The 13,739-nt window shown below is 38.7% G+C and overlaps 1 protein-coding gene across 3 annotated transcripts in view; it reads right to left on the bottom strand.

The window, feature by feature from the left end:
• Positions 1-11,025, bottom strand: part of LOC149181506 (cold-responsive protein kinase 1-like) — a 92,642-nt gene extending 81,617 nt beyond the window's left edge. For 2 of the 3 annotated variants that reach the window (XM_089418332.1, XM_089418333.1), the window contains exon 1: positions 10,408-11,025. In XM_089418332.1, the coding sequence (XP_089274458.1) occupies positions 10,408-10,939 (532 nt within the window). In that variant the 5' untranslated portion in view covers positions 10,940-11,025. The remainder of the gene's footprint in view (positions 1-10,407) is intronic. The other variant, XM_089418334.1, reaches the window with a different exon arrangement.
• Between the last annotated feature and the right edge of the window lie 2,714 nt (positions 11,026-13,739).

Below are 13,739 nucleotides of genomic sequence, written 5' to 3'. Positions count from 1 at the left end.
ATTAATTAATTATTTTACAAACAATTGCTAAAGATCAAATTCGAATTTTAATTCTCAATTTTAGTTTAGGGACTAACTAAAATTGGAATGTATCCCGAAATGCTATTTATAGCAGTGCTATTTTTAGCACTTATATTTTTAGCATTTCTTGTTGCTATTTTCAACACTCCCTCTCAACAAGAAAGGGATTATCAGTCACCCCAATCCTGTCTCTATGGAACTCGAACTTGCATTTTGACAATGCCTTAGTCAAAATATCTGCATCTTGTTCCTCGGTCGAAACATACAACAACAACATGATCCTCTTCACCACACAGTCTCGAAGATGATGGTACCAGATATCGATGTGCTTGGACCTGTCATGAAACACTGGATTCTCAGAGAGTTTGATACAACTTTGATTATCGCAGTAGATCGCAATTGGATCCATCCTCTGACCAAACAATCCAACTAGAATCTTCCGCATCCAAATGGCCTCACACGCTGCCTGACTGGCAACCATGTATTCAGCGTCTGCTGAGCTAAGTGCAACTAACCTCTGTTTCTTAGCTGTACCAAGAAACTGCAGCTGAACCAAGGTTGAAGATTCCTCCTAAAGTGCTCTTCCGGTCTGATGGACTCCCTGCCCAATCTGCGTCTGTGAAGCCCTAAAGCTTCACTCCCTTTGTCTGTCTGTACCACAATCCATACTGAGATGTGCCTCTGAGGTATCTTAGCACATGCTTCACTGCCTTCCAAAACAGCTTGGTAGGCTGAACCATAGCTTGACTCAGCTGGTTCACCGCAAAGCATAAGTCTGGTTGTGTGTTCACTAAATACATCAGTGAACCCACAAGCTGTCGATAAACAGTAGCAGCTACTACCTCACCTGAAGTAGCATCCTCCAGTATCTCATTGGCATACTTGCCTTGAGACACAAACACTTCCCCATCCCTCTGCCACACTTCCATGCCTAGAAAGTAGTGCATAAGACCCATGTCTTTCATTTCGAACTCTCTTGCAAGGTCCTCCTTGCAAGAATTGATCAACTAATCATCACCTGTCAAAATCAGATCATCAACATAAAGAACAATTCAAGACTTGATCAACTAATCATCACCTGTTAAAATCAGATCATCAACATAAAGAACAATGATCAATGGCTTACCTTCTACCATGATGTGGTAAAGGTTCGCATCTGCTTCACTCTTGGTGAAGTCCAACCCGGTGAAATAGCTGTCGATCCTGGTGTACCAAGCACGAGGTGCTTGCTTCAGCCCGTACAAAGCCCTCTTGAGTCGGCACACATGCGACTCACGATCGAAGGTCTCAAAACCTTCCAGCTGCTCAATGTACACCTCTTCCTCAATCTTCCCATTGAGGAACGCAGTCTTCACATCCATCTAATGGATCTTCCAACCCATCTGTGCTGATAGTGCCAACATCAATCTAATAAGATGAGTACCTTGCTACAGGAACAAAAGTCTCATCGTAGTCGATCCCCTCGACCTGTGAGAAACCACGGGCAACAAACCTTGCCTTATGTTTCTCAACACTGCCATCAGCTGCTTGCTTTACCTTGTAAAGCCATCGGGAACTCACCACTGACTTGTCCTGAGGTGTTGGGACAACATCCCAAACATAGTTCCGAACGATCGAGTCGTACTCCTCCACTATGGCATCAACCCACACTGGTTGTTGCACTGTCTCCTCGAATGAAGAAGGTTCAAACTCTACACACTCCCCAACCAGAGCCATGTAACCAGTGTACCACTCAAGTGACCTCCTCTGTCTGCACTGAGAATTTGGTTGTCCCACATTCTCTCGCGCATTCAGCATCAACCTGTCAGCTTCCCTTGAGCGTTTCCACCCATCTCTGGAAGACTCAGCATGAGTGGATGTCTCCACTCCCAGATCCTCTACATGCGGCTACTCCGCATTAGTCTAAAGCTCCTCCTCCTTAGGAACTGAAAGTTCCTCCTCTGTATGCAACTTGAGTTCCCTCTCAAGTGATACTCGCATGGCTTTCTGCTCGTCGAACTTCAGATCTCTGCATACCACTGTCCTCTGACCGATAGGCAGGAACACCTGATAGTTGTGGGATGTATCAGTGTACCCCACAAGTATCCCCAACTCAGCGGTTGGATCTAGCTTCTTCCTGGCATCTTTGGTCACATGGCAATAAATCGATGATCCAAAGATCCTGAAGTGACTCACATCTGGTCGCTTCCCGGAAAAGGCTTCCATTGGTGTCTTCATTCCCAGTATACAGTGCGGGCTTCTGTTCTACAAGTATATTGTTGTATTGCATGCCTCAACCCACAAATGAAGTGGTAGGCTTTGGTCATGCAACATCGCTCGAGCTGCTCCCACAATCGATCTGTTCTTCCTTTCGGCCACCCCATTCTGCTGTGGGTTATGGGGTGTCGTCAACTCCCGTTTAATTCCTTCTGCTGCGCAGAAGTCCTTAAACTGTTGGGAGACATACTCTCCACCATTGTCGCTACGCAAGGCCCTTATTTTCTTTCCAGATTCTTTCTCTGCCAAGGCTTTAAACTCACAAAACCTTAAGAAGCTCTGATCCTTCTTCTGCATAAAGTAGATCCAACATCTACGAGAAAAATCATCAATAAAAATAACATAGTACCTTTGTTTAGCGGTGGAGGCTGTAGAGAATGGTCCACACACATCTGTGTGAACTCGCTCCAGGATTGCTCCAGCTCTACTGTCTCAATCCTGAAAGGAAGATTTCGCATACTTACCCAAGGTACAACCTTTGCATGTATCCATCTGCTCTAGTTTTCCCTTGGGAAGTCCGGTAGAAATCTGTTGCATGATCTTCAAGGCCCCATGGTGCAAGTGGCCCAATCTTCTATGCCATAGCCCGCCAACATTTTGGCTCTGCACCAACTCAGCGTTGGAACTCAATGCAACACAGTCGTCTACCTCTAGCTTGTAGAGATTCTTAACCCGAATCCCAATCCTCTTGGTCTGTCCAGTCTCGATATGCCTCAGGAATACTTTTCCTTTACTAAAGACTACATCATAGCCTTCGTCTTCTAGCATAGCGACGGACACGAGATTCTTCTTCAGACCTGGTACATATTTTACATCAATCAAGGTGAGAAGAGCTCCATGCTCCCTCTAAAACACAACCGTACCTTCACTTGAAACACGGTACTTTCCATCATCGTCCATCTCAATCCACATCTGGAGATCCTTCTCCTCCAAGGTACTGAAAAGATTCTTGTCGTTGGTCATGTGGAATGAAACTCCACTGTCCAGGTACCAAACACATCCCACCATGGATGAAACCATGCATGCGATGAGGGAGAAATCCAACTCGAACTGTGAGGCCAGTGCCTCACCATCTGATCCCTTCGAGGATCCCTTCTTGGATTTCTTCTGTGGACAATTCGTAGCATAATGGCCCACCTCATGACAATGAAAGCATCTCACTTTCGATTTGTCAATCTTCTTCCCACCATGGGAAGAACTGGATTTGGAATGGGATGCCTTCCCTTTCCCTTTCCTCACCTTACTCGCTAAGGCTAGATTTTCTTCATCATCTTGTTTTGATGAAAATCCATCTCTGGTGCTTCTTCTTATCTCCTCCTGCATCAGATCCGACCAAAGTCGTTCCCAATCTAGCAGTTTCTCTCTTCCATTTCCAGAGTCTTGGTAGCTATGCCAACTCTTAAGAAGATCGAGGAGAGCAAGACTCACCATGTCATCATCCACTGTCGTGATCCCTACATTTCCAAGCTCATCCCTGCAAGTGGTGAGCTTGTTCAGATATGTAGAGATCGTGTCGCCCTTTTCAAACTTGATTTTCCGAAGCTTGTCTTTCAACGCCAGCTTCCTCTGATCGTTGTTGTTCTGATATAGATCTTTCAATGTTTTCCACATTGAAAATGGTGTCTCCTTCCCATGGAGACTCGAGACTATGTGGTCTCGAACTCCCTCCAGAAGGATTCTCCTCACTCTAGCCACACATTTCTTCCATTCCGCCAATTCTGTAGCATTAGCTACTGTTGGCTTGGGGACTTCTTGATCAATGAAGTCCTTCAAACCGTTATCCTCTAATATTGCTTCCATGCAATCCTTCTAGGCTATATAATTCAAGCTGCCATCAAGGGCATACTCGAGTCTTAAACCGTTGAACGCCATTGGTGAAATTTGAGATGTGATAAGAATTCGAATTCTATAATCAGGAACTTCAAACTTCGAACTTCTCCCTTCTTTGTATACTGTTCTTCTCTTTGATCACCTTTGCTCTGATACCATGTAGAATTTCTCACTGTAGATCAACAGATTATGCAATATACTAAAGCAAAATACTAGATCTACTTCTACAACAAACTTGCGGAAGCTTAATCGATTTTGAGCAAGATCAAATAGAACACATATAACAGAGAATGAGAAAGCAATCACACATGAACACAGAAGAATACTCTGGGGAAAGCCTCAGCTAAAACCCCGATCTCTATAATATCATACAAATGGATATATGTTCAGATTACACAAAGCTTTAGCTCACAAGCTATCCAGCACTCAGTACAATCCTACAAAATGCTCCTCATAGACTAAATAGACACAACATATGCCTTCCTCCAGTCCTCCAAGCTTCCTATTTCCTTACGCAGTTTCTCCTAGGGTCCAATGCCGCCACATGTGTGTATTGGCCTCTCACACAACTCATCAAACTCAAAAGTAACTGCGCAATCTCCAAGGAATGAATTCCTTCTGCATGCAAGAGATATCCTCAATGGAATATTCCTACAACTGATAGTACATTATCCCATCATCTGATCTCAACTGGATCTCTGACTGAACTGACATGCATGAGTTATTTATGAGAAAATATTCAGTTATCTGAAGCGCAGCAGTTACATACATGCATGCATTAACTAACTGAACTCACAATCTAACTGGACTTAACTCAGATAACTGAGCTAACTAATTACAACTCAAAGTACAACTCATCATGATCTCCTTAATCAAGGGATAACTTCCTCGATCAATGGAGAAACTGTTGCATGTCTTCACATAGACTTCATGTTTGATTTCCTACAACTAATTAACTGAAGATGAATTAATTAATTATTTTACAAACAGCTACTAAAATCAAATTCGAATTTTAATTCTCAATTTTAGTTCAGGGACTAACTAAAATTGGAATGTACCCTGAAATGCTATTTATAGTAGTGTTATTTTTAGCACTTCTATTTTTAGCATTTCTTGTTGCTATTTCAACACTCTTTATATATATTGCATTCTAAGATGAATGGTTTAGACAAATGATTGAATATTTCATTGTTGAACCAATAACCAAAGTTGATACGAATATACACCGACATTGGATGACAAACATGAAATTTAGTTTATCGTTTCACCTTATTTTCTTAATTAAATTCTATTTCCAAATCACTTTAACTTTGTTTTCAATAAAAACATTTTATTTTCAAATCTTTTTAATTCTATTTTCAAGTCTTTGGTTATACAAGTCTTTGAATATACCATATAATATAACCATCTCGTCATGTAATCATCATTTCGCTTCAAACCTCTGAGTTATCTAAGTTACATTGAAGGTAGGGGTCGGTAGATTTTCCAAGATATCTGAACCTTGTGAAATATTTCCATCCCTTCGTCCAGCTGGGACATCCCAAGTTAGAGGATATTCAGGTCATCCCAAGTTAGAGGTCATTCAAGTGGAGAATCCTACAATTAATATGTTCACTATAATTAAAACGAATTTAACACTAATTTTGTTCTAATATATATCCAGTTTCGAGAATTTAACACTAAGTCAGGATTGTTTCTGAATGCATTTTTTTACCATCTCAAACACAATGAATTCTGCATCTAGAGAGCTCAAACCGTAGAAACCCTCTTGCATTGACTTTTAATAAATTTTAAAAAATCTTAATGCTTATCAACAGTTGTAATGTGTTACATAGTTTGTTAGGTTGCATTGACTTTTAATAAATTTAAAAAACTATATCTTTGTGCCCACCAATTTTCTAGAGATTTGAGATGATTCCAATTTTATCAACCGTTGTAATGTGTTACATAGTTTGTTAGGTTGCATTGACTTTTAATAAATTTAAAAAACTATATCTCTGTGCCCACCAATTTTCTAGAGATTTGAGATTATTCCAATTCTAATAAGTTCATATTCTAATTAGATGGGGAAATTAATATATAAGAAAATTTTATTTTGTAAAATGGTCCATTTTACAATAAGATGTGTAATTCTTTGTTTTTCTCAAATTAAATGAGATTTGTGCCACATGGCTCACCAACCACCAATTTCCTAGGGATTTGAGATTATTCAAATTCTAATAAGTACATATTTTAATTAGACCGGTAAATTAATCTATAAGCAAAAATTAATTTAGAAAAATGGTTGATTTTACAATAAGATGTGTAATTCTTTTTTCGCAAGTTAAAGTTGACCCATAACCTTTTTATACATGATTAATCAAGTAAATGTGTACATTGGTAAGGCATTCTTTGTATTATAATAATTTTTTTTGTTATATTTATAAAGCCTTCAGCTTATATCAACAACATCAATATTTTTAATGTAGTTGTACTAGTTTTTATGTTATTTGATCTAGTGAAAATGTTTACAAGACAGGACATTACAACATCTCTTCCATACTGGGCTGGAAAGCATCTCTCACGGCAAACATATGTTGGAATTAGGATGAAGTCAACTTTTTATCTATAATGAGAATTTTATTGATTTTGATCAATCAATCTAAAACAAGCCAAATGATAAATTTTAGAAAATATGATCAAAATACATAAATCTTTTAATCAGTTGGAAAAGCAGGAGCTTATTAGAAATGAGTGTCATTTAAATATATTTTATTAAATATATATAAGATGAAAATATTATCTTAACCACAATTAATTAAGATAACATCTCAACTAAACACTAAATTAGGAATTATTTTAGTTGGACTAAATTTCTCAAATCCAACTAATTAACAATCAAACAAACTCCCATAACAATTAGATTTTATGAATATGCACATGACAAGTAGGAGGTAATATCTCCAAACCCTTCCACTAATTGTCTTTGACTTTCTTGTTTGACAAAGTATTCATTAGCATCTCTATTCATTTTTTAAATCATGTATGCTGAACTCCATCTAAGTTGTCTCATAACCTTTGTAAATGTGTAATTGACAAGTTGAATTCCCAAGTTCTATTTTTGAATCATGAATAAGATCTCGAATTTAATTACTAAACAACTTCCACAATATAAGTCATAAGCTCACTACCTAGTAAACCACTCTCATGTCTTCAACAACTAATGAGGATTTTTCCCTAAATCCACAACTTCCAAATTAATTAGAAAACCATCCATATTAAACTTTATTTTCACTCCAATCTATGTTTATAATCACTTAATTATTAGTCATTCTACGGACATGCTTTATGTAGGAAAATAGTTTAAATACTCAATATACTCTGCGCAGTGTGGACAGTATTACAACCTGAGCTATTTATTTTGATTTTGGAGATTTTTCATCATTTATTTTACAAACCAATTAAAATCCATATTCTATCCGTTAATGTACAATGCACACAAATTAATGCACAATGCAAACACAACCTGATTTAGTACCCTGATTTCACAAATACAGAATGACCAGGAACGAATCCACAAAATGTCTCTTTATTTTTCCTTTAACGGGTTCATGGCTGTGATTGCTTTCGCACATGTGTGGGATAAAACGTTATATTTCCTGCGGCAGCAGGCAAATCGGGTGCCATCCATAAACAGAACACGCATACCGATAAGCCTCCTCATCGTTCATGGGAATCATGGGAATATAATATTCATTCACACGAGCTTCAACGCATGGGAGACTTCGTCGGCTGAAATTCTTTTGTAAAATTTTATTTACAAATTTTGAAGCTATGGTTATTTTCGATTGCAATAATAACACAAATAAAATAATATTCATGAAAATAACAAATAAAAGTCTTGTGAAATGGGTATCCGTGTAAAAGTGCTTGGTGAGATTTTTGCACTTATGCCAGTATTGAAATTTGACTAGCAAATTACCTGTCACGGGGCATGAAGTACATGGTTTTTCCCCGCTCCAAGAACACAGTTCTGGGCCCATAGCTTTTCGCCGCTCCAGGATTTTTAGTACATGGATTTTCCCCGTTCCAACATCTATAGAAATGGTTTCTCCTTGAGCGTACGGACAATCAGATAGTAGTATTTCCTGAAGCAGTAAAGCCTAGTCTAACGAGGTCACAATTTTTAAAGAAAATGTAAATTTATGTACAAATTTTTGGAATTCTGAGTTATAACGGTCGAACATCGAGATTGACTTTAGATAGGTTTAAAAAGAGCAATTCAAATACTCTCAAAAATAAATTTTGAATTTCCTCGACCGTCAAGACTAAATTGTGGCCTCTTTAAACGTCGTCTTTCCTTAACCGTATGGATGGGAGGGCTCGTTCTGACTCTTTGAGGAAGTAAGTAAACGACAACCAGCAAACATATGAAATGAGGGCAAAATTCATTAATCAACAATGTGGTATTTTCAGACGAAATGAAGTGTGGTTGGTAAAAATTTTCCCACACTAAAGAACACCTGTCGGGGAAATGACCCTTAAATCATAGTTTGATTTAATACAGGAATGGACAAATTATATCAATAAATTGAAGTTTTCCGCGATTATTTTTTCGAATGCTGAAGACCATTTTGTATGCGCCAGTGGATCATAATTAGACACTGATATTGTGAAAGAGGCTTGCTGCCTCATTACAATGCCTCCTTGCCTGAATTTGCTGCCACCTTGGTTGGCTAGGTCCTGGAAATGGAATTTTCCATTCAAGCTGAAATGTTTTTTTTGGTTGGTGTTTAATAACCACATCCTTATTTGGGAGAACCTGGTTATGAAGGATCATTATACTGCTTTTTTGCCTGAATTTGCTGCACCCCTGGTTGGCTAGGTCCTGGAAATGGAATTTTCCACTCACGCTGAAATGTTTTTCTTGGTTGGTGTTTCACAACCACATCCTCACTTGGGCAAACCTGGTTAAGAGGGGTTTCTGAGGACGGAACGGTGTTGTCTATGCAACTCACATGGAGAGGACACTAACCACCTTTTTATCCACTCTGTCCATTTGCCACACCAGTTTGAATCGAGATATTGCACTCGATTGAGGAGCCACCATCCTGGGATCGTTCTGACAACGTCTCCTGTCTTCTCCTGTCTTCAAAGCTAAATGGTGAACTCACATCTCCACCGAGCACTGGCAGACTCGGAATGCTCTTATATTTGAGAATGAGCGGCCTAACATTTGGCGTACCTGTTGCAAGATAATAACATTTCACCATGAGCATTGTGCACCTTCATCTCCAACTCTCCTGCATATCCCACCACCTTGCAAAATTTGGGAAACATTCCCAGTTGGTTTCTTTGTTGGGTCTTCTTCCTTCAATCTATGCGGATGTAGCATGGATATTTTCATAGATGCAACACATTCATATCGTTTCCATTGGTATGGTGGGACTGGAACCAACACAAGAGTTGAGCCCCTTGACCTATGGGGAGTTCTTCATTGTGCTAACTAGCCCGGACTTTGGGAGATCAATATTTTTGGAAATTCCAAAATTATACTAATTGGACTAATGGGCAAGACTCGCTGCACTCTCAGTCTTGGAAAACCAACACTAAAACATTGATCACAGGATTACAGTCCATCACCATTGCCAGGAAACAAAACGAGATTACAAATCTAAGTATAACAAGTCTCTCACAAATCTCTCACCAAGTTCGATCTACAAAAAGAAAGACTATAAATCACGCAGGTTATTTAATTCACAATCACTACTCAGGGACAACAACTACTCGAGTGAGGTTAATCACGCAGGTTATTTAATTCACAATCACTACTCAGGGACAACAACTACTCGAGTGAGGTTAGAGTCTTAAATTCTACTTTATGTAACTCACAAGGAAAGCCCTGTAGAGCACTAACAAACACAAATATAAATATCGTATTGACAAAAGAGTTTAAACTGGATCCAAGAGACAATGTATTTCTTTTACTCCCATTAATAGAAACATTTTCTCTGTTTCAAAAAAAAAATCATAGTTTGACAGCATTGATTCAATGTTGCAGTTACACACTCCACTAAGCATTCTGTTTGGCTTGTCGAAACGAACTGAAATTGCGATTTAAAGGAATATAAAATTTCAACAATCTTTGAAGTCTGAAGAATATAAGTGAAGTTTTCAAACGCCACAAGGACAAATAATTTTTCTGTACTACCAACAAACAAATGCAAAGGATTTCTATTTTTTCTTACATGGCAAGCATCAGACCGTTCATAATTGAAATAATTCGGGGAAGGCCGTTCATAAGACCATTTATTTACTTACCAGCATATTTTACATATGGTCTCTGCCTATTTATGTTACCAGGCGGGTCGTAGTTGCAGATAAAGAAAAACCAACCGTTGCTGCATTGAACTCCAGGCGCACAGCCGAGACTGACGGAATCTCCCCACACCACCTGAGTATAGTGTCGGCACTCATGACCTTCGCTGCAAGAATTAGAGGTGTAATCATAGTACTGCTTCTCGTCAACCCAAGCCGTCACGCAGTATTTTATGGCATAGTGAATTCCCATCTCTTCGAACATATTTTCTCCGTACGGACCACCAGAGTGCTGCAGAGCGCAGTCTGCTTTGCGTTGATTTGCATAATTCGTAGCGTAAGCTGCGACGGTGTCGTCCCATACGAGCTCGCCGACACCTACTTGGGCCCTCTCAACATTGTGAAGAGCCAAGATCAATTCCTGCTGCAAATATTGCAGATATTGCAGACCTTGGTCCTGGGCGACCACAGATAATTGCAGGTAGTAGTACCATGCCAAATACGGGAACACAAAGTCCTTGAGTAACCACTTCATAGAGACAACCCTGACCCTAACCCTAATGCCAATTAGAGAGATAAACGACACTCTCGGCGCATTCAATTCACTGTGCGAAAAGCGTGTATGATATTAGAGAGAAGCACAGCGATTTTCTGATAGGAAAAGGTAAGTGCCTACGAAACAGGGTTAGGAAAATATTGTCAATAATATCTTCGGAACACGTAAGATGCAAAGAAAATGTCCGGACCGCGTAGACGTTGGGAAATGTGTATCGGTCAGAATTCAATGTTTTGAATTGCGATAATTATAAAATTAACCAATCGCATTCAATTCACTGTGCGAAAAGCGTGTATGATATTTAGAGAGAAGCACAGCGATTTTCTGATAGGAAAAGGTAAGTGCGTACGAAACAGGTTTAGGAAAATATTGTCAATAATATCTTCGGAACACGTAAAGATGCAATGAAAATGTCCGGACCGCGTAGACGTTGGGAAATGTGTATTGGTCAGAATTCAATGTTTTGAATTGCGATAATTATAAAATTAACCAATCGCATTCAATTCACTGTGCGAAAAGCGTGTATGATATTTAGAGAGAAGCACAGCGATTTTCTGATAGGAAAAGGTAAGTGCGTACGAAACAGGGTGAGGAAAATATTGTCAATAATATCTTCGGAACACGTAAGATGCAATGAAAATGTCCGGACCGCGTAGACGTTGGGAAATGTGTATCGGTCAGAAATCAATGTTTTGAATTGCGATAATTATAAAATTAACCAATCGATGATTTATTCCACAGCCACGTCATTTAGCGTGTCACGCATATAGAAGTCATTTATTCCACAGCCACCTCATTTAGCGTGTCACGCATATACAAGTCATTTATTCCACAGCCACCTCATTTAGCGTGTCACGCATATAGAAATATATATAAAGATATAACGAGTGGTATTTAGTGTGATTTTTTTGGGAGTTTCTCGTGTATCTTGATTTGTGTTATTTAAACTAGTTTTTTTATTGTATATATGGATTCAACATCCTGAAAAATCCCTAGCGCACTTTTATTGTGCAGGGGTTACTCATCAAGCTTGTGATTTCAACGAATTCCTGTGGGATTTTAGATAAATTATCCCTGAAAAATCCACTGGAAAAACTTCCAAAAAAATCGCACTAAAGACAAGGATTGCTCTTTAGTACCCCATTTATTATTATTATTATTTAAAAATAATTAATAATTTAAAATAATAATAATAATAATAACAATTTTAATAACAATTTTTTTCTAGAGAAATCACATAAGAGAAATTTTGCCAACGCGTTTCGAACTATCGAGTTTGGTTCATCGTCAAGAGAAGAGGAAGAGGCAGAGCATGGCAACAGCGTAAATAGGGATCAAGCTTATGAGTTTTGATGTGGTCTCCCTTTGCACTAACATCACCATCAATGAGGCTATTGAAGTCGTTAAGTGTCTTATGGATCCTGAAACGGCTAGATTAATTAACATATGTCTCACCTCTACTTTCTTCTCTTTTGATGGGGAATTCTATGAGCAAACTTGTGGTGTCGCCATGGGTTCCCCTCTCTCCCCTGTGGTGGCTAATCTATTCATGGAGGATTTTGAATCAAAGGCCTTAGCATATTCTTGTCTTCTGCCTTAGATGTGGAAGATGTTTGTGGATGACACTTGTGTCATCTGGTCCCATGGTAAAAAAGAATTGGCCCTGTTTTTCCTTCATCTTAATAATCAGTCTAGTTCCATAAAGTTCACCATGGAATTTGAAAGCAATGGTAGTCTTCCCTTCCTTGACATCCTCCTTTCAAGGAATGGTGATGACTCTTTTTCTCATCAAGTCTTTAGGAAGAAAACTCACACAGAGCAATATCTTCATGCTAATTCTCATCATTTCCCGACTCAAAATCTTGGTGTTCTCAACACTTTAGTGACTAGAGCTTTAAGAGTTTCTGATGGCAACCATCTTAATGATGAGAAAGCGCACCTCCTGAATGTTTTCTTGAATAATGGGTACAATAGACACCAATGTACTAAGGCTTTCCTCAAAGCCGAAAAAGGTCCTAAGGCTAAGATAGAACCCAAGGATCATTTTTCTGGTGTTCATCTCCCTTTTATCCAAGGGACCACTGACAAAATTGCAAGGATCCTAAGGAAGCATAAGGTTCCTTCAACCTTTAGACCTCTGAATACCATCTGGAGCTCCCTAAGATCTATTAAGGACCCGGTGGACCCTAAAAATATGAAAGGTGTTTACGTTATCCCTTACTCTTGTGGGACTCCCTACATAGGTGAGGTCAGTCGCTCAATTAATCAAAGGATACGTGAGCATATTGCTAACATCAGGGATGGCAGGACCTGCTCCTCTGCGTTGGTAGAACATGCAGAAAAAACCAAGCATCACTTCTGCATTTAGGAGGCCCAAGTCATAGCCAAGATTAGTCATTTACATTATCGAAAATTTAGGGAGGCCTTAGAAATTGAAACAATGCCCACCAGTTTGAATAGAGACGATGGTTAAAATATTAGCAGAAGTTCGGTCCCTATCCTGTCCTCCTAATAATTTTTAAGTTTCTTTTTGTCTTTTGTGGGTATCTATTTCTTCTTAAGTTTTTTCTTATAGATCTTTCTTAGCTCTTGTAATTATCTTTATCGTCTTGTTCTTAGAACCTTTAAGTATTTATATTTTTTTGTTAGACTTTGGTTAATTTTTCTTTGCTCCTTCATTTGATTGTATAGTCTTAGCCCTTTATTTTGTGGTTGACCCTGATACTTTAGTATCTCTTACTTTCATTATTTTTGGTTGAATTTTATTTATTTATAATTA

This window comes from Pinus tabuliformis, chromosome 3_2 (assembly GCF_031772625.1).
Source record: "Pinus tabuliformis cultivar Carrire ecotype Pingquan chromosome 3_2, CPIR1, whole genome shotgun sequence".
Classification (NCBI taxonomy): domain Eukaryota; kingdom Viridiplantae; phylum Streptophyta; class Pinopsida; order Pinales; family Pinaceae; genus Pinus; species Pinus tabuliformis.
This window is presented reverse-complemented; position numbering and strand designations above follow the sequence as displayed.